Below are 27,999 nucleotides of genomic sequence, written 5' to 3'. Positions count from 1 at the left end.
GGAGCTGAAGACGCACAGGTAACGGTCGCGGATGGCCGGCAGAATCTGACATTTAAAATCACCCTGCTCATCTGGGCCTGGGCGCCTTTGACAGGCGGGCGTGTCAGCGACAGTGTGGGGGAGAAGGGGCTGGGCTTCGCCAGGCAGCGCGCGACGACGCCCTTGCCTTGGCCTTCACCGAGTAGAACCCGAGAAGCCCACTCGCCTGGCTTGGCCAACGCCCCCACCGCCCAGGGCGCCCCCAGCAGTCGGCGGGCAGGTGTGCGCTGTGCGCGCTCCCAGTGCGTGCCGGGTGCGGAGCCAGCAGCGGAGGGGCGTCCAGGAGCCCAGCGGAGAGCGGCTGGCTGGGTGGGTGTCGGCCTCCTCGCCTCCCCGCCTCCTTCTTCTCCCCTCCCGCTTGCCGGGGATGCTTGCGCGAGGCGCCCCCTCGCCTTTAAGCTCCCAGCCCCGGGGGGCGGTGTGTGTGAGTAGCTGGGAGGGGGCCGCGAGGCACTCCGCCGAGGGCTCGTCCGGGTTTGTCCGCCGCCGTCACCTGACTCGTCGGAGGAGCCACAGCTGAGGTGGGGGCGGGGATGGGGACGCAGCTTGGAGCGCTAGAGAGACGCGGCGGCGCTTGCAGAAGAGGCGGCGGCGGGCGGGTACTGGCTTCTGGGGCCAGGGGCGGCGGGTGTCGGGACCGCGGAGCTGAGGAGCGGGGCCCGGCCAGGGCTGGAGACTTTGCGCCCAGGGGCACCGGGTCTGCGCGCGGTCGCACACACCCACCGGCGCGGCTTCCCTCAGCTGCCCGGGCTCCGCTCATCCTGCGGCGGGCGGCGCCGCTCAGGGGCGGGGTAAGTACCCGCGGCCGTACTCGGCCCCCTCCCCGCGCCAGGGCCGCGCGGGGATCCACAGAGGATAATCCCAGGGTGCGGAGAAGGGCAGCGGCCGGGTGACAGCTCCGCGGAGCGCTCCAGGGCGGGCGGGGGGGCTGGGCTGCGCTGTCAGCCCGGCTCCGCTCCAAATCCAGGAAGGGTGAGGAGCCCCAAGACTCCGGCGCCTCCGCAGCGCTCCCGGGCGGCCCCTGCGGCAGGAATTTGGAGACCGGGGGGAAGGGGCCCGGGCTATCGGCCTCGGCGAGGCTTTGGAGGCCGGCGGCGGGGAAGGAAGGGGAAGCGAGGGCATAACATGGCGCAATGCTAGGATAATCTCCTTCGCGACTGAGGGAGGACGAGCCCTTTGCTGCAGCAGCGCGAGGAGGAGGAGGGAGGCAGCCAGGGGTTGGGTAGCCGATGCATTCCCCGAAGCCTGCAGGCTGCTAGGAGGAAAGTCTGCGAAGGTGGGAGGTGGGCACCGGTGGGTGCGGCGCCCAGGGAATAACCCGGACGCACGTCGTGGCTAGCGCAGCACCCGCGTGTCAGGTTGCGGGGAAAGTGCTGATTGACAGGGGGGTCCCCAGGGGGCGAGTCTGGTCCTATGTGGGGGTTGGGGGAGAATGGGGACGGTGTCACGATGCTGAGACTGGAGCCTACGCTGGGGTTCCGTGACTGCCCCACTCACGGCCAAGACTCCCTGGACCGCATCGCAGGAGCGGGGTTTGGCGCGTTGCTGGCTCCAAGAGGTGGTGCCAGGGTGGGGATGGAGGAGGAGAGAGCCGCCGCGCGGCTGGAGGAGGCAAGGCCTGGGTGCTTGGAGGGGAGGGTCTGCGGATTAAAGCCGGACCGTCTCCCCTTGTTTCCTGCAGAAGAGGAGGCGGTAGACGCGACCAGAGAAGATGTCGGGCCAAACGCTCACGGATCGGATCGCCGCCGCTCAGTACAGCGTGACAGGCTCTGCTGTAGCGAGAGCGGTCTGCAAAGCCACTACTCATGAAGTGATGGGCCCCAAGAAAAAGCACCTGGACTGTAAGCATCTCTTTATATAAGAGGGACATGCGCACGGCAGAGGCGCCTGGGATGCTCGTGGTGCGGCCTGTGCTCTTGGTCGATAATGCTGCGGCCTCTGATATTCCCAGCCAGGTTGCCCCTGAGCTGAAATTCTCCAGCTGTGGAGGTGTTCCCTTGGGTTAGTCCTGAAACCTTGTCTTGTGAGCCATTTTTTCCTCTTATTTAACTCCAAGGTCTTGGTGAAGGGGGAAAAATACACACACACATTATGTGTATATATATACACACACACAGATTGTACACTCTGAATTAGATGTTTTGCACCTTTTTTTCTTTCTCCACCCACCCTCCCTTCTCCAAATTAGAGGAAATTAGAGGTTGCACAGTCAAAAAAAAAAAAAAGATGAATTTATGGAAGGTCAAACTTGTCACCCTAGTTCTTTCCTAAATACATTTCAGATAATTCTAAGATAGTATCATCTTTTTCAGTGTTGCTCCTGAGGATTTTTTTTGTGAGAGAGTGTGTGTGTGTGTGTGTATGTGTGTATGTTACCATACCAAACAAATGAATTCAAGATACTGAATGAGGAAATTGGACTTAATAGCTATGGCAATTTCATTTTGCACATTCTGGTACATTTTGTCCCATTCTCAGAAAATGCTGGGTGAGATGACTATGCTATGGTCACAAAATGGATGTACTTCCCCAGCATCTGAGATGGTGCAATTTTAGATGGAAACATTTAATTCTTAATGTTGTTTTTGTAACTAACTGGTTATTTGATGGAAAAGGCTTTATTCTACTCTGGAATCTGTACATTTCTGAAATACCTTAATTAACAGTAAATCTTTCGTCATTGAAGGATAAACAGAGGCACTTAGAAAAGAAAAAGGCTTTCACCTGCTTTGGGTGGTGAGGCTCCTCATAAGTCAGGCTATATGAGTGTATGTTCAGCAGTTGCTATTTAGTTCTCTTGACCTGCTTAGGATCTTCTGTTCTATTGTGATGTTTTTGGTAAAGGTCAGTGTTGGCATGAGAGACACAGGTATGGCCATAACCATTTCCTCAGCTGGCTTCCTTTGCCCATCTTCTGGGTTTTTTTGGCCTGAAGTCTTTTCCCTACTATCCCCTTTGTGCAGCTGAGAAAGTGGTACCAGTGTCAGAATTCACTCTCGCCCTGTTATCTGCATAAGTCAAGCTTGGTGAAGCTTACAACTGGACGTTGTAAGAGTTGTCTAGCCTTCTGAACCTGTTGTCTCATAGAATTGAATAATTTTGTTTCTAGAAGCTGATCTGAGGAGAAAGTACCATTATGCCTTTCCCAAGGGAATGTTTAACAAAATTTGTTGATTACAGTATTATATGTTATATATGCAGTACACGATGAAAGAGGCCACCAGGGCCAGGGCACCTAACAGAAGTGGAAATTGTAAATTTATGACCAGCTCACTTTGCTGCAGGATGCTGAATCATTTAGCCATTTTCCCATCAGTTTCCCCAACTCTAGGAGGATGATTCATGTCTTAAAGGTGTATATCAGTCTAGAAAATCCTCATAATAAAAAGGTATAGGTTATGAATTTGCTACATGCTGGTCTATAATGAAAATGATAAATCAGTATACTGATATATTTCAGAGAACATTCACAGGTTTGAACAGTTCATTAAAACATCATTCAGATAAAGACCGACTTCTCCAGATCTAAATATTTAGTCACATTAGTATTTTAGTGGAAAAGTCTTTTGAAAATTTTAAAGGTAGGAGGTTTTCCAATATGATTTCTAAGATGTGGAAAATAGGGGGAAGAGATTCCATGTTATAAAAGAAAGCAGCTGAAATAGGAACTGGTGTTGAATTAATAATATGAATGGTCATAAGAGCTGAACATTTATTGAGCAGTTACTATATAGCAGGCACTGAGCTTTATATTATTAATCTTTCACCACTTAATGGGTTCAGGGAGGGTAATTAACTTTCATGGCTTATTTTTTTTTTTTTTCTTTGTGTGATGGAGTCTCGCTCTGTCACCCAGGCTGGAGTGCAGTGGTGCATTGTCGGCCCACTGCAGCCTCCCGGGTTTGAGTAATTCTCCTGCCTCAGCCTCCTGAGTCGCTGGGACTTACAGGCGTGTACCACCACACCTGGCTAATTCTTGTGTGTTTTTTTAGTAGAGATGGGGTTTCTTCATGTTGGCCAGGCTGGTCTTGAACTCCTTCCCTCAGGTTATGCACCCACCTTGGCCTCCCAAAGTGCTGTGATTACAGGAGTGAGCCACCACTTCCCCTGGCCAAACTTGCATAGCTTTTAACCAGTGCACTTAACTGCCATCTGTAGTTCAGTAATATACTCTATTGAGAGAGGAGAGAAAATGAACCATATTAACCTAAATGGTCTAATCTCAAAACACTCACCTTGCTTGGATAGCTTTCTGTGGAATTGAGCATGAAAATCTGCATACATATTGCAGTCTTTATAATATACATGAAAAAATTTTAATTCTGTCATGAAAAAAATTGAATGAAAAAATTTTAATTCTGTTGCATAAAACAATGACCAAAATCCAAGCACTGAGGAGTATTGGTTAGTGGTTTTTCTTTTTAATGTTTTGCTTTTCTAGTAAGTCATAAAATAAAACATCTACTTAAAACCAACTTTTGGGTGGAATTTGGAGACATAGGTATCACATTATTAATATGTACTATTCTAAGAAAAGATGATATGGAAAACCTGAATATATATGTTATATGCATTATTGAGAGGACATCTTTGCTCAGAATTCTTTGTGAAGTTCCCTTAAAAAAAAACAGTAAACTATCTCAGTAATTTATTCACAGGTTTTCAGTAAACACCAGTTATAAAAGTGAGTTGTTATTAAAACGTGCAAACACATAATTAAGTTTCTCTATAGGCACTGAAGCATTCTCAAGTAGTTGGTGTTTTAGTTTTGAAAATATTAAATACTGGTTTGGAGAAAAAGAGCACAAAATGTAGAGTTTGGGGATTTGAAACAAAAACAATTCCAATTTATTATTAGTTTGGTTTGTGTATAACTTTTTAGTTTGGAGTTTAGATTGGAAGATCGTTAAAATAGATTTATGGTTCTGTCATTTTTTTTTTAGAGGTATTGGATTAATTGGGCTCAAAATCCTTATGAAATATGAATTTAATATTAAGGTACTGGTTTAAATGATAAATTCTTTTCTCTTTAGGTTGATAGACCAAGAAAACTATTGTTGTTAATTATGGTGACTTATAAAATGATTCTTAAAGATGTATGATTTATACACTTGAAGAAATGACTTGTTAACATCTGAGGGCAGAATTGTATATGGTGAAAAGGTCGAGATGAAGAAGCTCTGTACATTTATTCCCAGATTTTTTTTCTTTTTTCAGTGACAGCACTTAACAATCTAAGTAAGGATTATATGTTTTATGGTACTTTTGGATTATGTAAAACTTTCATTCCATACTCGACTATAATAATGTTGCCCTTTGTATGTGAAAATTAAATACCTAATCAATGTTGGTTTGACATTAACTTTTCTGGGTCCACCTATACATCCTCGCCTCCTTTCCCTTGTAACTTGTTGTACCTATTTGCTAGCATATAAAACATCCAGGAGTCAATGAGTATTTACCTTCTTAGTTACATCTGTTTGACACTTCAGTGTTGTTTGTTTTTTCTATTTTGTGTGTGATGCCCTAAAGGATAGCCCAAGTCAAATAATAAAGTAAAAAGATTAGGTAGTAATAGGAACCCAGTGTGTACCCGGTATTATGTCAAGGCTAAACAATAAAATAGAGTTGGTCCAAAGTAACATCTGCAGCGGTAAATTTGGAAAGCTTTGCAGCCCTGCTATATGATTCATTTCAGTTAATAGTGCTTATGAATGATTTCTATATATGCTACATTGTTAAAGTATCCTATTTATGATTATCAGAATTCAAACCTAGACATTACTGTTAACATCAAAACAAACCTTATGAAAAGCCAATTTGGTTTTCAGTAATCCTATTTTTTCCGTATTAAACACTTGAAGCTATTTAGTAATGAGCTTATCCCACATGAAAAGTAAGTGCTTCACGTTCTGAATCTGATGTTTGAGAGATACTAGAATTTTACTAACAATTCTGTTCCTCCCAAATTACAAAAAAGAAAAAGATTATGTTTCTTATAAGACTATCTGGTAAAGGTAGTAGGAGATATGGACTGATTTTTGATTGAAGACAAATACTAGCACATCAACACAAATTCCTGCTGCTTTAATTTTATTCATAAAATATTCTGCAAAAAAGAAATTTTGTGAGTTAAAAATAGAATGAAAATTTAAACCTGAAAGTGAGTTTGCTTTGCATAAATGTGCTTAGGAAACCTGCAATATATTTTAATTAATAGAAATTCTGTTAGCACACTAATTCAGCAGCCACCATATATTTATATTTGCGATAAATTAGTAGGGCTTTCTATAAGTGCTGAAAGATCCAAAAAGTAAGCAAAGTTTACTGAATAAAATTAAGTAGAACAATGTGTAAAAGATTACTGAACACTAGAGTAACTTTGAATTTGAGAAGTATACTAACTTGCTGTAAATATATTTTAATTTGATTCTCATTGTTCTCATTTAACTATTCGTTTTTTTTAAAAACAAAACAAAACACACCCTCTCATTTTTCTGTACCAGAACATAATCTGTTCCTTCCTCTTGATTTTACTAGAAGACCCAGCCCAAGGGTGAAGAGATGGGGTAGACGCACTTCTGAAAAGTATTTAATATGATTATAATTCATACCATACATGTGTAATGGGCTCAATGTGTGTGATTCTGTGACATTCTCAAAGATGCTTAGTGTCCTAGGAGGGGAGAGAAGAGATCACGTGATCAGGGTGGGCAGGAGCAGGGGAAGCAGAGTGACCAAGAGTCTTAGGTAGTAGGAGGGAGCCTGCTTTAAAAATGACACAAAAATAATTAAACAGACTTTATAGCAGCTAGTGGAACAATAGGGATTTTTTCCCAGATCTTTTTACTTTCTCATTTTCAGAATAATCTTTTTTTAATGGTATAATGTTAAATATATTTGGGTCACTTTAGTTATTTTTTTTCGCTTTTTGCAGTCAGCGTAGTTAGCAGATACTTTCTTAGAATAAAATTGGTAACAATTCGATTTTTAAAAAGTTGTTTTAGTGATTTAAAATGTTGATATGGAAAAAATACTGAAAATTATATAGATAGTAGGCAAATTCATATCCTAATTGCAATATTAGCTTGTAGCATTTTAGATTAAAATCTAAATTTCTTGATATATTGCCACGTTAATTGTAATGTTTAATAAATGGTGGCTGAAGATTTATTTGTAATTTAATCTGTGTGCTTAGTTGCCATGGACCTGTCTTTTAGCTTTTCACAAATCAATATCCTTTAAATACCTTACCTCCTCTCTTCAATTGACTGATGCTGGGATAGGGTGTTCTTCGGAGCTTATCTTGGTAAAGAAGGTCAGAAGTGACATATAACCCTATTCCCTAGGGGCCGAGGATGTTTTCCTTGCAGAGTTGTATTTTAAGTGACTCAACTCCTGAGCCAGCATCTACTAAGAGAACCTTCAAACAAAATCATAGTGCATTTAAATAATTTGAAAAATCAAATTCCTTGCCATTAAAAATATTTATCCTTAGTTTCATTTCTTTTACAATGTTTTCTCTTTTTAGAAAAATGTATATTTATGAAGAAGAATGTTGGCTATGTTTTTTCTTAGGCATTTATGTAATGTGGGAGTTGCCCTATTTTTTTCTTTCTCACCAAGGGAAGATTGGTTGAATGGCATACCCCTGTGTCAATTGCACAATGACTTGTGAGTAAGAAATGACGACTCTTCCTTGAAACAATTGGGTGAAAGCACAAACCAGAGAGAATTGTACCCTGAAGCCCACAGTCTTTCTGTAGCTGTTTTTCTGCTGTCTCTCCATTTGTCCCAGATGTGTGAGGATCCTCCTCTCCCTTGTGTACAGAAGCCTTCTTTATTATTCATTTTTAAGGAGGATCTAGCATTTTCTAAAGAATTTTTGCCAGGTGCTGTGGCTCACGCCTGTAATCCCAGCCCTTTGGGAGACCAAGGCGGTCAGATCACCTGAGGTCAGGAGTTCGAGACCAGCCTGGCCAACATGATGAAACCCTGTCTTTACTAAAAATACAAAAAAATTAGCCGAGTGTGGTGGCAGGCACCTGTAATCCCAGCTACTCGGGAGCCTGAGGCAGGAGAATTGCTGGAACCCAAGAGGCAGAGGTTGCAGTGAGCTGAGATCACGCCATTGCACTCCAGGCTGGGGAACAAGAGCGAAACTGACTTCATCTCAAAAAAAAAAAAAAAAAAAAATTTTAGGAGAGAGAGAATCTAGGTCTCTCCCTGGTTGGTGTAGTTTTGCTTTTGGGCTGCACCATTTGATTGTTCTCCTAGGCTTAGCATTTTTATTTTAAATTACAACTGTCCTTTCTACATGAGTTATTCTCTCTGTCATCTGTATCTTTAACATCTTCTGTCTCATAAGTATTTTCAAGTATCTCCATTTAAAACAAACAAACCACACACACGTCTCTTTGGCCTCTATTATCTTAATAATAGCTTTTCAGCAACCAACCTGTCATTCTTTGCTTTTTCTTTTTTCCCACAACCAAGCTGCTTGAAATAGTGATTTACTCACCATTCCAAAGAAAACAGACACAACTGTACCCCTCTTTAAATATTCTGTGTCTTTGAATGGCATAATTCATGCATGAAATCTTAGAATTGCTATTGGATGCCAGGCATTGCCTACTCAGTTGCCCAAGCCACTAACTTTAGAGTTATCCCTCATCCCTCAAATTCAGTGAGTGATAATTATTTAAAAACTCTCTGAGCTGTATGCAGTGTCTCATGCCTGTAATCCTAACACTCTGGGAGGCCAAGGCAGGAGGATCACTTTAGCCCAGGAGTTTGAGACCAGCCTGGGTAACATAGGGAGAGCCCATCTCTATAAAAAATAAAATAAATTAGTCATGATCATGTGTACCCATGGTCCCAGGTACTTGGAAGGCTGCTGAGGATGTCAGGCCTGCAGTGAGCCATGATCATGCCACTGTACTCCAGCCTGAGTGACAGAGCAAGACCCTGCCTGAAAGCAAAACAAAACAAAAAACTACCTGAAATCTCGTTCTTTAGTTGTCTTCTGCTTGATTTAGAACAGTAATAAGCCTCATTTGTAAAATGAAGACTAATTATAGTACCTACTTCACTTTTAATGAGTAATGCACAAGATAATGCATGTAAAATACCTAGACCAGAACTTGACACACAGATATGCAATAACAATCAGTTATTAATACCACTACTAATAATAAACATTACTAGTACAATTATTGCTACTACCACCACTATAACAATTCCACATATATCGCCAGTGATTCGGCCCTTCTTCTCCATGCTTTTTTGTGCCCCCTGCTTTTAATTGTATCAGTTTTTCCTTTAATTCTAACTTTCTCTTTCTGTAGTTTGGAAGATATATATACTCTTTCTGTTCTTTTAGTGATTAACCTTAAAATTTTAATATGCATATGTAATGTCTGAAGTTGATCAATATCTCTTTTTTCTTCCCAAGAAATGTAGAAACTTTTAACTTCAATCACCCACTTCTATCTTACGTGCTATTATTATTCAGTGTTTTACGTTTCACTGTAGTTTTAACTCATAAAGCTGTACATTATTATTTGATGAAAGCAATGTTTACTTAGATATGCCTACCTTGTAACTGACTTCTTTGCTCACCATTCCTTCATCATTTATAAGATTTTCTTGAACTATATACTTTTCTTGAAGTATATTTTGAAGATAATGTATCTGTATATAAGATTCTAGAATGACAGTTATTTTCACTTTGATATTTCACTCATTTGGCTTCTATTATTGCTCTTAGGAGAATTTATCTGTCTACCTGCCTTTAGGTAATTCCTTTGTTTGACGGGGGCTACATTCAAATCTTCTGTTTGTCTTGTCCTTCTGTATTGTATGTGTGTCTAGATGTGGCATTTTTGTTTGTTTGTTTATTCTATTTGGAATTTGTTGGGTTTTTAAAATCTGAGAATGTATGTCTCTCATCAGTTCTGGAAAATTCTCAGCTTTTCAGTTATCATTGATTATTGCTTATTCTCATTCTCTTTCTTTTTATGTCCTTCAAGCATGATTAGAAATATGTTAGACTTTATTACATCCATATAAATCTTAATATACTTTTTGTATTTTCTAATGTTTTCTTTTCTGTTCAACATGATTTGTTTTTCAGATACCTTCCAGTTCATTAATTCTCTGTTTAGCCGTGTCTTGTCTGCTTTTATGCATTCTTAGTTTTTTACTTTATTTATTTATATTTTTTGTTTTTGAACTTTTTCAAATTTGCCCGTTTTCTGGATACTGTATTTTTCTTGCTAATATTTTTGAGTTCCTCTTTTATTTCTTTACCATTTTAAACAAAACTAATTTTATATTCTATGTTTCATAGATCTATGACATGAAGTTCTGTTTCTATTGTTGTTTTTGCCTGATATTCAGTCATGATTCCTCATATGTTTTGTAATTTTAGACTCTGAGGTAATGTTGGCTAGGACTTAATTTGTGGGAATCCTAGGGAGCCTAGGGTCACCTTGAAAGATTTTGCTTCAGAGAGGTCCCACAGGTGCTGCCATTCTGAGAGCACCTGAAGTTGATTTCTGCTCTTGGAGTTTCCCATCCAGTGCAGGTCCAGATCCATAATCCTTGTCCATAATTTGAAAATCCAAAATGCTCAGAAAACCAAAATTATTTTTGTAAATCATTTGGCAGGAAAAGTTGACCCTCTATAGTCTTTATATACTGCCTATCATGAGGAGTCATATGTTAAGCTATAAAAATATTGTCATATTATGGTATGCTGTTCAGATTATAGTGAGGTGTTACTTCATATATGATGTCTGTACCATAATACCTTTGTAGAATCTCAAAAATCATGAACTTTGAAACATATATGGCCCTAAGGGTTTTAGATATTGGAGTGTGGATCTGTAGTATAAATTTGAATCACAAAGTTCATCAGGGTGAAAGCTATGGTTACAAATGCCCCAGAGATTTTTTTCCCTTATCTACCCAGAGCTTAGGAAGAGCAGGACACATTTTCCCTTGTCTCCTTTTGCTGAAAGATATTCTTTTTTGTTTTTGTTTTTCTATTTTACTAAAGGAGTAACCCTTTGAGGATCCTAGCTTTATATGGTTGTCTTAGTTCCAACTAGTAACCTTGCTTAGTCTCAAAGGCCTTGTCCCCTGTTCGCCACAGGGCTGCTAGAATCTAAGACTCTAAGCCACTTAGATTAACACATGACTTCAGGGCAGCCTCCTCTTCAGTATTACTTTACTATGTGGTTTTCTGCAATTTCTTTATTTTTTTGGCCTTGGAAATTGCTTTTATTTTCTTGTGAGTTCAGCCAAATGAGTGGAAGGATGCCTGTAATATTTATCCAGGTTATCAGGTGTTTTTCCCTTGATAGTCCACCTGTATGCTAGATATGGAACCAACGTATTTTCCTATTCTTTGTTTTTGCCTACACACACACATACCCCACAGTTCATTGCTGAACTACTTTGAAACATTAGATTTACTATATTCTGCATTACTTTTGGGCCTTTGCGTGTGTTGTTTTTAAGTTTTAATATATTTTTAAAATCTAATTTCTAAAACTCTAGTTTTAGGCATTCTTTTCAGTGCCTAGATGGTCCCCTGTGCATATATTTCTTTCATATCCCTCCCAGAACTATAGTGGGATTCTCTTTAGTGGTTGTTTTCTTTCTCTAGTCTGTAGTTTCTTTGAGACTGTCTTATTCCTCACACCAAACATAGCATGGTAGCAGGTTTGGGTAAATATTTGTTGAATGATTTTTATTATGCTTCATATTTCTCTAATTTTAGACCTTTGTTTTCTCACAAACTTTCTACTTAAAAATTTTGCTTTTACCCAGTAAACTTCAGAAGAGCAAGGGGTTAAACTCAATTCTTTCTCTCAGAAGACTATATAGAAGTGTGAAATTGGAGGAATACAAATAAATAAACATTAAATTATTTAATGTATATAATATGTATTTCCTGACATCCTCTCAACACTTGCATGGCCATGATGTGAAGATTTTATCTGGGGAAAATTAGAACCTTGATATTAAAAGTTAGAACAATGAGCAAGTTGGTAAATTTGAAAAAATGTTAGATTTTAAACAATTATGTCCATCATTTTTTTTCGTTGTGGATTTAAAGCATATTGGACTTCTCTCAGTACATATCATTAACTATTAGATATTAGATGGTTAAGTATTAATATTAGAGAAAATCCTTTGCTGGCATTGTGTGTTTGTGTATATGCATGCAACTATTTTCTGTAGAGTTGGATACAGTTGGGAAGCATTGTATTCAATATTCATTTTATAATTCATAACTACATATATTATACCTGGTTAAGATAATTACAAAAGAAAAACAATTTCAAAAGTGACTACACACTTTCAATAGTCACTGAAATGATAGTATTCACTAAGTACTTGGTGATACTATTCATTAACATGATAAAATTTCCCTTAACAACTTGTGGGCTTTTGACAAGCAGTAAGGAAAGGGGGCAAGATTAACCTGAAACTTAGGGTACTTTTGCCTTTGTAAAGAAAGCAATAAATAACAACATATTTAGTTTTATTTTCAATGACCTACTTGGAAAAATTAGAAATTACTTTCAGTGCTGAGTCTTTCACTAGCTTACTTAGCACAATCCCATTATTTATTCATTTAACAAATATTTGGATAATTTCCAAATGCCAGGAGTTGTTCCAGGAAACAGGGATACCATGGTGAACAAGATATGCATGGCCTTTGGCATCAGAGAGCTCGTGACTTAGTAGGGGAAACAGAAAATTAAAGAAATAATTACAGGTGATTCAAAAAGAATTAAGTTTTAATAAAGAAGGTGAAGACTACAGTGGAGGCACATTGCAGAGGAAGAGATGTTTAAGCCCAGACTTGACGAATGAATGGGACTTAAAGTAGGTGAGGTGTGAACAAGAACTGCTGCAGAATGCTATCTAGGAGGAGGCTCACAGAGAGCAAGCCACAATTTAGGAGTTTGAAAAAGTTGAAGGTTGCTGGACGAATGAGTGTAGGAAGACAGAGAACGTTAAGAAATAACACCAGTGTTGTAGATTGCCTGAGATGTGCAGGGCCTTTTAGGCTCAGGAGAATCTTAGAAGTTGATCAGCCTTTTCATTTTTCATAGATGAGTAAGCTGAGTCCTAAAGTGACAAAATTACACTTTCTGTATGTGTTAATACTGAATAATTCTTATCTACCTATCTTAAATAGGTGCCCTAATGTGTAATTGCCTTATTCACCTAGTTCTGATTGTTACGTCTAAACCAGTGGATTTCACTATAGTATCACTATGAACCTCATTAGTGTCAAAGTATAGAGCTTACAGCTGTTCCAACTTCTAGCTAAATAATTCAGTTAATGACTTCATGTAGTTTTGTTGTGTTTTTTTCTCCCTAAAACATCTAGGTTGCAGTGTGTTCATGTTTTTCTGGCCTCTTCATTATGTATTTTAACATGTAACATTCTGGTTTTGGCTACCCTTGAGTGAGCATGAGTGTACCCATGGAAGGTTCCATAGGAGGCTGATTGGAGACTGTGCTAATGAGTGGGCTGTGACCAACTGTTTAACATATGCATCTCTTCACTGCTTTGTGGTTCTTTCCCACCCCCCTCCCCACAATAATTTTCATTATTGTTCCAAAGGAGTTGCTTAATTGTTAGTTATATTTTATTGCATTTTGTGAAGAACTGCGTGTCTTGGTGACATTACAGTACCAGTGGTCTATTCTATATATATCTTAATGAAACAGAAATTTGACTTTGGCCCCTATTGTAGGTTATACTAATCATTTTGTAGGATAGTGCTGTGAATTAAGAAACAAGTGTTTTTTCAGTTCAGCTCAGCATTACTTTCTCAGGTGGAAAAATAGTATGAATCGAGCACTCAGTTGCTGCGAGTATAAATGGGTATAAATATTTGAGAGGAAGGGTTGGCAATATTAATCAAAAGCCTTGAATATCCTTTGACCAGCAAGTTGAATTCTACAGCTTTACATCAGATAAATAATTGGAAAAATGTTTTGTTTCCCCAAAATTTGTTGCATCACTGTGTATAGGGGAATGCCAAATTGAATATACCCAAATACTTTTTTAAAAAATGATAGTGTATTCAAACAATAAGATACTGGCCAACCTTGAAAAACGAGCTTGTTAAAGTATATTTGACATGGAAAGGAAAATTTATGAAGTGTGATCATAAATCACAGTTTTCTTTCTTTTTTCTTTTTCTTTTTCTTTTTTTTTTTTTTTTTTTTTGAGATGGAGCCTCGCTTTGTCACCCAGGCTGGAGTGCAGTGGCTGGATCTTGGCTCATTGCAACCTCTGCCTCCCCGGTTCAAGTGATTCTTCTGCCTCATCCTCCCTAGTAGGTGAGATTAGAGGTTCATTCTAACACACCCGGCTAATTTTTTAAAAGTTTTTTATTTTTAGTAGAGATGGGGTTTCACCATGTTGGTCAGGCTGGTCTCGAACTCCTGGTCTCAGGTGATCTGCCCACCTCGGCCTCCCAAAGTATTGGGATTACAGGAGTGAGTCATTGCACCCGGCCCCACAGTTTTCATTTTTTAAAAGTATATGTATGCCCATAATTTTGGGAGAATATATGTCAAAATGTTGTCTGTCAGTTTAAAGATTTTTGTTTTCTAATTTATACCCGTATTAGTCATGACTGTTGTGTTGGCAGGTTACAGGACTATAGATAAAATAGTTTTGGTGAAAAGAGAAGCATTTTGGCCCTTGTAACCAATAAGAGGAAAAGTCAGGGGTGAAGCTGGACCTCTCTAGTGCTTGTTCAGGATTCTCCCTCACATTAGTAGTGAAGTACCTATTCCATTCTTGAAGACTTTTTCAATGATTCTGAACTAAAGCTCCCAGGTTCACATTATCACAGCCTCACTGAGAAAAATGAGTTCTCTTCCTAGAGAGTTAGTTTTCCAAAATCATAGGGAAGAATTCTGATTTGCTTAGCACAGGTCATCGTTGACCCATGTATGTGGCATGATATTATGATTGTCAGTCTCAATCAGAACTACATTGTTGGGAAAACCAACAGCTAGTGGCATGCTACAAGTTTAATTTTTGGCTTGTATCATAGTCTGCCATGGATGGCTCCTCCTATCTAGAAATTCTGTCATCTAGAGCTTCAGAGTCCTCCACTGTCATCTATGCATCTGGCTGACAGAGGGAGACAGACAAAAAAGGGGAGTATTGCAAGAGAAGATGTAGGTCCAGGCCTAAATATCATTTCTACCTGTATTCCATTGGCAATAAATCTATTAATGACTTCATCCAAATGCAGGAAAAGCTGGAGATGAAGCCTAGTTGTGTGTCCAGGAGGAGGAGGAAATGGGATGTGAATACACAGCATTCATCTATCATGCCCATGGAAAAGGAAATTAGATTATAGTTTTTTCACCTATAACTTAAAAATACTTCTTTTATGTCAGTGAACTCACTGCATGTTCTTCTATTCTTGGCAGACATTGCAGATTAATCCTGGCACTCTTTTCTGCAAAGCTTTGATTTTGCCTCAGAGTGCATCCATATACAGTGCTTTAGATTGTCACTGTCAATCACTGTTGACACTTAAGTTGAAATAGACTTGCTATCCCTAGTCTAGGCAATATATCCATGCTGGATACTAAAGCAAGCTGCTCACTAGATTTACATAGACCCAGGAATTGCATTCAGCATGGATGGTTCCAAGCTGGGATTCTTCTGCCAGTGACCTTATCTTTATAAGCTAGTAATTCAGTGATTTGTATTGTTACGCCCTAGGGAGAAGTTCTTCCTCTCTCTGCTGGATAGCAAAAGGTAGTTGTTCTTGATTTTACATTTTGCATTAGTGGAAACAGTAATAGCTATTGTGAGACAGGGAAAAGACATTTTGAATTTTGCATTTAATATTTAAACTGTCTTCCAGCATCGAGTCTGATATTAATCAATTGCCTTAAAATATATCTAATGCAAAGCATATTAGTACCCAAGAAATTTTCTTTGAGTTGTCACTTAGGTAGCTACATGAATATAGTTTCTTTTTCAATATAAGATAATTTTTGATTCAGTTGTTTGATGTATGATACATTAGCAGTCTCTCCACTACAAGATTCAAGTGAAGAAAAAATAAACGCGCCCTTTAGAGTGAAGGAGAGGCTGATGTGTGAGCACTTACTGTGCCTGGCCCATGTATGTGATTGATTGATTTCATCTTCACAAAGCCCATTAGTTAAATACTCTTATTCCCAGTTTACAGAAGAGGAAAACAAGGCCCAAGGAGGTTAGAAAATTCATCCAAGGTCCCACGCCTAATGAGGGGAGAAGTCAGGATTTCTTCACTGGTCCTAACTGCAAGACTTATGCTTTTTTCTTTTATGTAATGATTTTTGTTTGTTCTCTGTCTTTAGTGGCACAGGTAGCATAATCAAAAGCAAAAACAAAAATAGTTAAAACATCAGGCCCAGTGTGGTGGGGTAATCCCAGCTACTCAGGAGGCCCAGGAGGGAGGATCACCTGAGCCTAGTAGTTCAAGACCCAGCATGGGCAACATAGTGAGACCCTGTCTCAAAAACAAAAACAAAAACAAAAACACACCACATGACCATATGATTGTTTTAGGAAGAAAAAATGGGGTGAAATCCAAAGACAGCTAATTAACTAGATGGGTAAAGCTCTGTGAAGGCCCATCTCTAGCTAATAGGGAAAAAAGTGGAAGGGGGTGGGTTCAAATGACTGTCCTTGAGCCAGTCCCACCCCTCATCAGTTATGTCTTTTGGTGATTTGCTACTGAAGCATTATTTTAACATGCTTGTCAATTAAGGACCTTGGGGGTGGTGAAAGGTACAGCAAAAAGGGCACTGATTTGTGATCGGAGCACCTAGTGTAATTCCAGGCTCTGCTGCTTTCTGACTGTGATCTTAGCTACATTAATTTAATTTCTTTAGACCCCAGTCTCCTCTTTTGTAAGGCATCATGGGGTTATGGTAACATTTAAATGAGTAATTTTTTTTTTTTTTTTTGAGACGGAGTCTCGCCGTGTTGCCCAGGTTGGAGTGCAATGGTGCAATCTTGGTTCACTGTAACCTCTGCATCCCAGATTCAAGGGATTCTTCTGCCTCAGCCTCCTGAGTACCTGGGATTACAGGCACGCTCCACCACACCCAGCTAATTTTTTGTATTTTTAGTAGAGGTGGGGTTTTGCCATGTTGGCCAGGCTGGTCTTGAACTCCTGACCTCAAGTGATCTACCCACCTTGGCCTCCCAAAGTCCTAGGATTACAGGCGAGTACATTTGTTAAAAATGGCAATAATAGCAACAACAAACTTCAGTCCTTACTCTATAAATTATTGTTATTAGAGGAAAGAGCCTTTCAGAATCTAACAGTTATCTTCCTAGGTATCTTTCAGGTACTGTAAGAAAAATAGATATGTACAAAGAGCTCATCCTCAGCTGCTCTGGGCTTATCTCTGGCATCTGCTTGAGAGTTGATAGTTTATTCTTGGAAGATATGAGAAGAGAATGGGGCAATTATGCCTTCACTGTACTGTTTCATAATTTGTTTGTTGATAAATGTAATTACCAAAATATAAGTTTACTTTATTAAAATGATCTCCTAAAATCAAATACAAATGACTTTGGAGTGTCTGTTATGGCTTTCCTTTATTAGTATAGATTGTTGAGACTTGATAGGTTTAGACTTAGCATTTTTTAGATATTACTTTACACTTTTCAAATATTGAGGTTTTTATTAAAGAAGATTATTGCTTCTTTAAGAAAATAATGGTGGTTGTCCATTGAAGTGCTTCAAATAGATGGAAAGCAGTAAAGTAAAACATATGTGGAGTGACTTTATTATTGGGCCTGGGTTTTTCGTGGTCAGCATCGTACACTATTCTTAGGTTGGAGTTGAAGACGTAAATGCCAACAGGGAGACACTAAATATATTTACACTGACCACTAATAAATTGCCATTGAGGAACAATTTGTAAAATATTTAGAAAAAGAGTTGATCTAATAGGGAAGTTAATTTGAAAATGACAATCAGTAGTTGTGGTGAATTTCAATATACATTGTATATACTAATAGTGAAATATATTTGAACTTTGACAATTTTAGTACTAATGAAAAGGTAGGCAAGACTGAGAGGAACCATATAACAGAATTTAGTTAGTAAATAAGGTTACTGATATTCATTGTTTGGATTGAAGATGTTTTGAAAAATTGTTAGTGGATAATTTAATCATTTCACATTTTACATTTAAGAATTTAGTTCTTATAGCTAACAATAAGCTATGTGATTGTGGTTAAGAATTTATAATATTTAATAAACTAATTTACCAGGTACAATATAACTTTGGGGAGGTTATAATAGAGCTTGTCAAAATCTTAAGTAGGTTATCATTAAGAGCTATCTTATTTTTAAACATTTCGTATGTGTTATTATGTATTTCTTAAAATTGCTACACTTAGCCAGGCTCTATTTAAGAGTGTGAAAAGGACAAATGTCTACCTTGACTTAGAAGTACCATCTTTAGTTAAACTTTTGATTTTAAAAACCAAGAATTAATTATCAGTAGCAGAGCATTAGACTTGAAATGCATAAGAAATTGATTATTAGCAATTTCTATGTCATAGTGTGATTCATTATGTATATCAAATTTTTGTTATCTTATTTAAAATGGTGTTATAGTGTAGTTTAATTTTCCTTATATTTTATGAAAACTCTTAAAAATATTAATGCCATTCTTACACTAATTTAGTAATAATTTTTAGACTGCTAGTTAGTACAGGAACTAATCTAACACTGCCCATCTCATTTTTCTTAATGTGAAGAGTTAAAAATGGAAAGGTCCTAGAGCATGAGATATACAAGCAGAAATTGCCCTTTATAAGACTTACCTGTCTCTTGTGAGCTAAAGATTCGTTATTCCTGTTTCAAAATTTATTCCTATGGAAATGCATCCGATTTTAGTAGGCCTTCTCTTTCCTTAGAGGTATATTAGTCAGAATGGATATTACCAACCAAACAAAACACTTTTTCAGTGTATCTGTTGCTTTAGCAGAGAATTGAGTATTTTATTATTAATGTGTAACTGAGCTGCATTGTTTTCTTAGACCTATAAACCTTGTTTCAACAAGTGCTTCCTAATTTTGAGATCTGAAAGTATGTTCCAGCATCTTTTGAGTGATACAATCAAAGTATGAGGAGATTACAAGTCTTTTAAAAAGTTGTGCTAAAGGAAAAATACTTCAGAAATGTGTTACATTTGTTTTGGATCACAGTATTATTTATTTCTCAAGAAGAGATTTATTCATCATGATAGTATTAATAAGAATTCCCTGAAAAAAATTCAAATATTCAAATTAAGTTATTGCTTTCGTAACCGTAATCCTTAGGAAAACTCTCAAATGTGATGCTCACTTTTATCCTGTGTTTATAAAAATTTACTTGAGAGGATTTTTATATTAAACAAAAATGCAAACAAGATTTTAATTCGTTGTTCAGCAAAAGGATCGAATAGGAAAAAATCATTAAGATTAGTAAAAATGTTTTAATTTATAAAATGAGAAAAAGTAAATGATGAGAAATAGAAAGGAAATAAAAGGAAAAAATGAAGACAATTATAGTAATATACTTAAGATAAAGTTTTATATCTTGAGAAAAAGGTTAAGAGTTAAATGTCAAAATAGAATGTGTAAGGTAGAAGAAAAAGGAATGCAAGACTGCTAACATGAAGAAATAAAATGTTTGGAAACAAATTTTTGGCATGGATTAATAGAAAAGTATGTGGATATTACAATATTCACAATCTTTGAGGAGTGATGTCAAAAATCATTTAATGAATTGTTTTCTAAATGCGTGCCCTCATTCTTTTCTTTACTGTCTTCTCTTCTGATTTTTGTACTTAGATTATGGAATGAAGGGAGCACCATCATACTGAATTTGAATTACTTTTTACTAGGTATTTTTATATTTATCTCAAAATTATTTGGAGGTTTTCATTTTTAGTGCTTATGTTCATTTTTACTAGTAGACTACTACTTTTTACCATTTTTTGTATGAGTAAAATATATTAAAGTTCATTTATTATAGCTCTATTCCACTAATTTTTACTAGAGACATAGCATATTATTCTAGGTGTTAGTTTTCTTGCTTTTATGGTTTTATAATTTGATAGGAAAGCAAAAACAGAATTTTTAATTTTGAGGGATTAATCGGATGACAGTTTGAAAATTGCTATGTAGTCTCATAGACATGTAAAGACCTCAGTATATTCAAGTATAAAGAGATAACTGACAGTTCATGAATCACGCTGGCTGCTCTGTTATCAAGCTGTTTTCACCTGCCACCAGCTTCCCTTTCTTTGGGTGGTCCTAAATGTCTTTGTCCCTAATGTTGCAGATGGGATAGCAGAAGGTTTCCTAAGCTCCACTCTGAACCATGATGGGTGGCACACCTGATGGTGAAAGATCATAGAGCATATACACCCTTGCCACTTCTGAGCAACGCTTAATTTCATCATGGGTTGGGGATATAGGTAAACAGAGGGTCTTCCACGAACTTACCACTTAGTGAGATGCTGTAGGAAAACAGAAAAGACACAACAACCTCTGCTGGGAGCATTATAGGATAGACATATAAGCAAACTAATAGTAACATATCATTATAAGTGATAGCATGGTGGTATGATTGATGTATTTTGAAAGCACAGAGGTGGAAATGGGAACGTTTACCTGAAGGTAGTCAGGAAAGGCTTTTTTAAAATGGTGGTGTTCACTTTTTGAGGCCGTGGCGGGTGGATCACGATGTCAAGAGATCAAGGCCGTCCTGGCTAACATGGTGAAACCCCATCTCTACTAAAAATACAAAAATGTAGCTGGGTGTGGTAGCACATGTCCGTAGTCCCAGTGACTCAGGAGGCTGAAGCAGGAGAATCGCTTGAACCTGGGACATGGCAGTTGCAGTGAGCCGAGATTGCACCACTGCATTCCAGCTTGGCGACAGAGCAAGACTCCGTCTCAAAAAGAAAAAAAGAAAAAGAAAAAAAGAAATGGTGATGTTTGGCTGGGTATTGAGGAACAAATAGGAGTTTTCCAGACAAAGAAGCATGACTAGACATGGCATGGCATATTTTGTATATAATAAAAAGAGAGGAAGGTTGGGGCTTTGTAGAAAGAATCACTGATGTCAGCCCTAAGTTTTATTTTATTAAGCAGTAAGAAGCCAATGCAGAGTTTCAAACAGGAGAGCTCCATTATCACTTTTATGTTTTACAAATATACATCTGGTTATGTAGAAGATGGCTTCATTAGAGCAAAAGGAGACTAGATAAAAAGATATCAGAGTTAGTCAAATGATAATAAGATCTTGAATAAGGAAATAACCAAGGGAATTAAATGGAGAGACTAGATTTGAAAGGAAATTCTGATGCAGAGGCTATGGGATCATATATGAAATGTGAGGGGGTGGAGATAAGAGACCAGAGAAACCTAAAATTCTAATCTTGGCCCATAATGGAGTCAGATTCCTTGGGTTTGAAAATATGTTTAGATATCTCATGCTCAACACATCCAAGAGGAACCCTTGTCTTCCACATCCCTCAACTTATCTCAGTCATCCACCTCTCAGTAGATAACAACTGCATCTATTCAGTTGCTCAAGCCAAAACTTTGAAGTTACTTTACTCCTTTATTTATCTCCTACACCCATTTTCTTCAGTCAGTCAGGAAAATTAGTTGGCTGTATCTGTCTGCAAAATAAATATAAATCCTACAACCTCCATTGCCCCTGCTAGTCCCCGTTTTCATCATCTCTTACCAGGGTGACTGTGATGGCTGCCCAATTCTGCTTCTGTCCTTCCCCCATTCTCGACAAAGTACTCTTAACACAGCAGTTGGAGTAATGCTTTCAAACATATTCCAGTTATGGCACTGCTATGCTAGTAACCCCCATTTCACTTAGCCAAACCTTCAAAGGGTTTATAATGGCTCTTCCAAATATCTGGATAAGTGAATGAGTGTAGTGGCCTCTGCCCAAGATAAGCTTACACTAGAGAGGGAGAAAAAGGAGTATATGTATGGAGAAAATCATATTATTTATTATTTTTAAGATCTAGGACACACCGTGATACAAGTATAATTTAGAAATTCTAAACCACTTATATTTTAGTTGAATTTCAGGTGAACTTCATCACAAACATATGGCCCATTTAGGATATTATTATTTTTATTTCCTGAAGGACATGAAATAATTTGCTGCTAATTTTTTCTTAAAACAATGTTTTTATTGTCACCATATTAGGTAAGAATAACTAAAACCATACAGTAAGCATAAGTTCATTTGAAGTGACTGATATTTTACCACAAATCCCCCTGAACACCTCACTCTATCTACATTACAAGAACTCGTTAAACCCAAGTATGAGATTATCAGCAAACTAAAGGGTTAACAGCTAGGTTTTATGAGGCATAGAGTACCTGGCTAACTCTGGTAATCAAATAAGTCATGTTAAGCCCTGTATTATGTCCATTTCTCAGTACCAAAACTTAATAAATTTGAGCTTTATTGAGGACTTTTTATGATAATTTTTATATAAAAATTATTATCCAAGAAAACCAGAACCGAAGTAGCATAACTTTCAGGCCCATCAACAAAAAAAGGAATTATTGTTAATTAGCAAGAGTGTACAGTTAACACACTGGTAACACTACCTCTCTTTTTTTCTAACAGGCTTTATAGAAGTTGGCATTCATCTTGTCCTTACTCAGTTGTACTCTCATGGGAAACAGCAGTAAAGAAAAGTTTGATTATGGTCTGTGGTCTACTAATTGAAATTAGAATTGGTAAATTTAGTGTCATCCATTGAATCATTCTGTTAATCCAAATGGATATAATCATTGGCCTAAAAGATGTTTAAGCTGCTGTATATTACACTTGAAATTTGGCTGAGCCACCTAAAGCACTAGATAATATAAAAGCATGAAAGTTGATTATTTTCCCATATAGTGGTCTGGGCCCAAATTGGGCCTTAAATTTCAGTAATTTATTAGCTGAATTAGTCACCAAAGACCTACTAGCCACAGTTTAAAGCACGAATCTTTATAAGTGCTTTAAACAAAAGAGGCTCTTCCTTAATGTTTAAACTTTAATAAAACTCCTTACACTCTACCCTTGATTTGTTATTAAATACCTCTGTAACCAGTAACTAAAAACACTAAAGTAGTGAATTTTATCGAGAGTTATATAAATATTATCAGCTTATTCAGATGAGCATTTCATGTCACCAAGATACTGCTTAACTAAGTAACCAGCTATTACCTGTAGCGTTCATATAATTTTGTATGCTTTGTAGGCCTGGTGCAGGAAGTACTCAAGTAAAAGATAAGAAAAAAGAAAAAAAAACAGTGTTGACTGTGGAATATTAAGGAAGGCTAGAATTTAGGCAACTGAGGTAAAGACAGAGTATGTTCCAAGTTCGCAACAAACGTTTAATCAGTGTCTACTGTGTATCTACTGGTGTAGACACTTGGGCTAGCTTAATGAACCAAAAAACTAAAAATGCTTTCCTTGTGGAGCTTACATGTGAGGTAAGAATAAGAGAATCAAAAAGAAATAAACAAAAAGGTAAGTCAATTGGGTAATATGTTAAAGGCGAAAAAAAAAAAGACCTATTTTTTAAAAAGATGGAAGCACAGATAAGGGATTGCATTCAGTAAGGCCTCGAATGTGAGATAAAGATGACTGGATTTTCTTTGTAGGTGATTGGCTATTGAAATTATCTGGAGCAAAAGAATAATCAGCTCAAAAAGTTATTTTGAGAACCTCAGTTTTGCTGAATGCAGAAAGGATTGGAGAGATGGGGAATCTACTTGGCAGAACTGTCTTAGAAGTCCCGAAGCAGGTTCTGCAAAGTTGGTAGGAGGTGGTTGTAGGGAAAAGGTTAGAGTTGAAGACATGAAGAAATTCGTACCACTTAGTATGGTCTCAACATAGGAAGAGCAAAGGGTCAAAGATAACAGAGGTTCCTACCCTAGTTTTGCCCCATAGAATTGTTAAAGAAGAAATGAAACAGTGTGTGATAGTCTTACAACCTGCTGAAATTAGTGATTATTCTTACATTTTCCTAACTTGAATTATTTTTAATGACAATGGGATGGATGTTGTCTGACAGGGAAAACCAAAGTATTTATTCTTTCCTTGTTTTTCTCTCTTAGTCTGTGCTAAACAACACAGCAGGCATTGTTCCTGCTGCTTCTAACTTTTTGCCAGAAGCAGGATTTTTTCCAATATGGAAGGAGGCCTGGACCCCAAACTGTCAGGTGTTGCTATATTTGTGGGTGGCACAGAGGGAGTTTTTTCCATCTAGCAATTATGCTCTGAGGGTGTGACCAGGCCGCTGTGTTAACGTGGGGTATATTCTGACCATTCTAATAACTTTCTCTAAAGCATAAATACTGGGACTGTGGTATCCAATCATAAATCTTGTCTTGTTTAGACACTGAGGGACAAGTTTTGCTTCTTTTTCTAACAGGAGCTTAGATCAGTAAAGGAGTATGTTCTTTAAACTAAAGAGAATTTTAAAGGTCTGTGCCCATATTGAATATTCTCCTCCCTTTTTTGCTACTTATTCGTTATCTTCTAGGAAAGAGGCACAGATGTTGGTGTTGTAACTCATTTGAAGAATAATTGTCATGGCTTTCTCCCTCCATCTGTTCTTTTGAAAAAATGGAGTCATTGCAGAATGGTTCTAGGGTTTCTTGTAACTGTGATTAGTGTCAATGTGATATTAAATAGTTTCTGATTTTTAAAACATTACAGAGCTCCAAGACTTGGAGCAACTATTGCAGGTTTTTAAGATAAGGAAAAAGGAGCATTTGTTATGGTTCTCTCAAAAAAGACTTGTTTCATATCTACTGTATTTCAGGAATTTTGTTGGTGAAGCAAAGCTTGCATTCTAGTAAAGTGCACAGATATGTGAATAAATCTGCATGGTATTGTGAGATGAGCTATAAAGATGTGTACAGAATGTGACAAAAAGGACTTTGTTTGGCAAGGTCCAAGGAATCTTGCAAAGGAGGTATTGTTTGAGCATCTAGGATGAATGGGAGCCCACTCATGGACAGGTGGAAGAAGAAAATGTCAGGCCAGGGGAATAGCATATGCAAACACATACAGTTGTGAAAGAGCATGGGAGCTTCTTGTTTGCAAGCAGGCTCTGTGTGAAGAAGTAGCAGGAAGTAATGGAAGGTGGGTGGCAGGAGATCTGTGTCAGCCTTTCCCAACCCATGTTCCTCATCTGAACCATAGAATTCAGAGGATGATTTGAGTGACTGTTTTCTTAATTTTGTCAATGATCATATTTAATGCCAGTCCAGATGCATGAAAGAGAAGTCTTACATACAATGACTGCTTTAGGGTATTGGGAATCTCAGGTTGAAGGGGACTAGATTGTATGAAACTATTCATTTCATCAGACATAATCACGTTTATATTTAGAACTATACTTTTGAGAGCTGACTAAAAATAGAAGGAGAAAAATGGCAGGGAAACAAAGGTATGAAGCAATTGTGATAGTGATCCACACAGAAGATTATTAGAAGATTATTAACACAGAGCAGGGAAACTGTTCCAGAGATTTGTAGGAGGTGGTATCTGTGTGATGTGGTGGTTGACTGAATGTGGAAAACAAGAAAGAAGACAAGGATGATGCTGAGCTAGAAAGCTGAGGGGCCTTTGTGGATGGTGGTACCTTTATCTGAGCTAGGCAAAGTTGGTTTGAAAAGAAGGTAATGATTTCCATTTTTGTCTTGCTGATCCATCTTAGATTATCCTGGTATACTAGAAGTATGGGCGTGGAAGAGATTGATTAATGTGTTAGTCCATTTTGTGTTACTATCAAGGAATACAGGTGGCTGGGTGATTTATAAAGAAAAGAGGCTTATTTGACTCATGGTTTTGCAGGTTGTACAAGTGTGGCGCCAGCACCTACTTCTGATCAGGACCTCTGGAAGCATTTACTTGTAGTAGAAGGCAAAGGGGGAGCAGGCATGTCACATGGCAAGAGAGGGAGCAAGAGAGAGGAGGAGGGGCCAGGCTCTTTTTAACAATCAGATCTCCCATGAACTAATAGAGAAAGAATTCACTCATTACCATGAGGACAGCAACAAGCCATTCACGAGTGGTCCACTCCCAAGGCCCAAACACCTTCCATTAGGCCCCACCTCCAACATTGGAGATCAAATTTCAACATGATAGTTGGAGAGAACAAATATCAAAACTATATCACTTATTAAGAGTCTTGACTAAGAACAGAAGAGGACTGAGGAAATCATCTTAGGCACACCTATTATTTAAGAGTTTGGGGGAAGAAAGAAAGGCCGGTAATGGAGACTGAGAAGGAAAGGCAGAGATAAGAAAAAGGCCAGAAAAGGGTGGTTTCCCCAAATCCCAGGAAATATGACTTTTAAAAACTAGATCAGGATTGACGCACAGAATAGAGTGGAAACAAGAATGCCCATTGGTTTTGGCATTTTAGAGGACACAGCTGACCTGGGAGCAGTTTAGGAAGCATGATGGAGATGATGGTCATATGGTAGAGGCTTCTAGAGGCTAGCTGGTTATAATGAGGTCCCGAGTCTTGAGTGAAGAAATGGAGACAAAGAAAAAGTGTGAGATTAGGGAATCTAGAGTATAGTACAGGCATAAGAGAGGGATCTTATGTTTCATTTTCCTAAAAAAAAAAAAAAAAACAAAAGAAGAAGAAGAATGGCTAAGGATGTGCTTAGAAGATATAGGGGAGAGGATATAATAGAAAGAAGAAAGAAATAAAGAAATAGGCCAGGTGCCGTGGCTCAAGCCTATAATCCCAGCACTTTGGGAGGCTGAGGTGGGCAGATTGCTTGAGCCCAGGAGTTCAAGATCAGCCTGGGCAACATGGCGAACCTCCGTCTCTACAAACAAACAAACAAAAACACAAAAATTAACTGGGTGTGGTAGCATGTGTCTGTCGTCCCAGCTACTCAATTGGAAGCTGAGGTAGGAGGATCTCTTGAGCCCAGGAGGTTGAGACTTCAGTGAGCTATGATTGTGCCACTGCATTCTAGCTTGCACAACAGAGCGAGATCCTGTTTCGAGGAAAAAAAAAAAAGGAATTAAAGAATAATGACAGAGTAGGCAGAAGAAAGCCTGCTGCAGGAATGAGAGCCCAGAATATGGTATGGCCTTAGGAAGGAGGAAGGAGGAAGGACTCTTTTTTCTCCAGGATTGAGGAGAGAAAACAGTGGACCATCATGTCACCAAATGGAAGCGAAGTCCAGAGGGTATCAGGAGAATTAAAGGAAGCTTTCATTAACCTGTAACTTAAAGAAACATTGCTGTGTGCTTATTGTTCCCCATTCTGTTACTTGATCATGGGAGCTCTGTGACCCATAGTTTCAAATTTAAAATCATATGGAGTTTACAGTGTTTTTCAGTCCAGGATTTCTGCCACCATTTGTCATTCTAGAACACTTAGGGGAATGGTAGACCAGGATTGATCATCTTTTGTACAGCTTAGTATGTTCAGAGTTGATTATTGATTGACAAATACCCCCTCTCATCTCTCTTTCTCTCTCAACCCTTGCTCTCATGGAGCACTGCTGCTCAAAGTATACATCCCTTCAGTTACCTATATTTTATAGTATTCTCTACCTCCAGTAAATGCAGTTCTTTTCTTTTTCTTGCTTGTTTTTCCCTTGATTTTTTCTAACTTTTTTTTTTCCTGAGGTGGCTAGTAATAGTTGTCATGTTGTAAACTATAGATGAATCTTCTGTGGATTTTTGTATATGTACCATTGGTCTTTATCTTGATTATCTAAACAGATGAGGGAGAAGAGTTGAAGAGAAATGTAGGAAATAGGCATCTCTCTCTTTGGACAGCAGGGCTTTCCAAAAGCTCTAAGGTTGTGTGTGTTGTTCC

At 38.4% G+C, this 27,999-nt stretch overlaps 1 protein-coding gene across 1 annotated transcript in view; it reads left to right on the top strand.

The window, feature by feature from the left end:
- Positions 1–534: 534 nt before the first annotated feature.
- Positions 535–27,999, top strand: part of SNAP91 (synaptosomal-associated protein, 91kDa) — a 179,686-nt gene continuing 152,221 nt past the window's right edge. Inside the window, exons 1-2 of the mRNA XM_012001209.1 lie at positions 535–638; positions 1,721–1,880. Coding sequence (XP_011856599.1) covers positions 1,751–1,880 — 130 coding nt within the window. The 5' untranslated portion in view covers positions 535–638; positions 1,721–1,750. The remainder of the gene's footprint in view (positions 639–1,720; positions 1,881–27,999) is intronic.

The sequence above is a fragment of the Mandrillus leucophaeus genome, unplaced genomic scaffold, assembly GCF_000951045.1.
Source record: "Mandrillus leucophaeus isolate KB7577 unplaced genomic scaffold, Mleu.le_1.0 Scaffold652, whole genome shotgun sequence".
In the NCBI taxonomy this organism is placed as follows: domain Eukaryota; kingdom Metazoa; phylum Chordata; class Mammalia; order Primates; family Cercopithecidae; genus Mandrillus; species Mandrillus leucophaeus.
The sequence above is the reverse complement of the archived record's forward strand: the minus strand, read 5'-3'. Positions and strand labels throughout refer to the sequence as shown.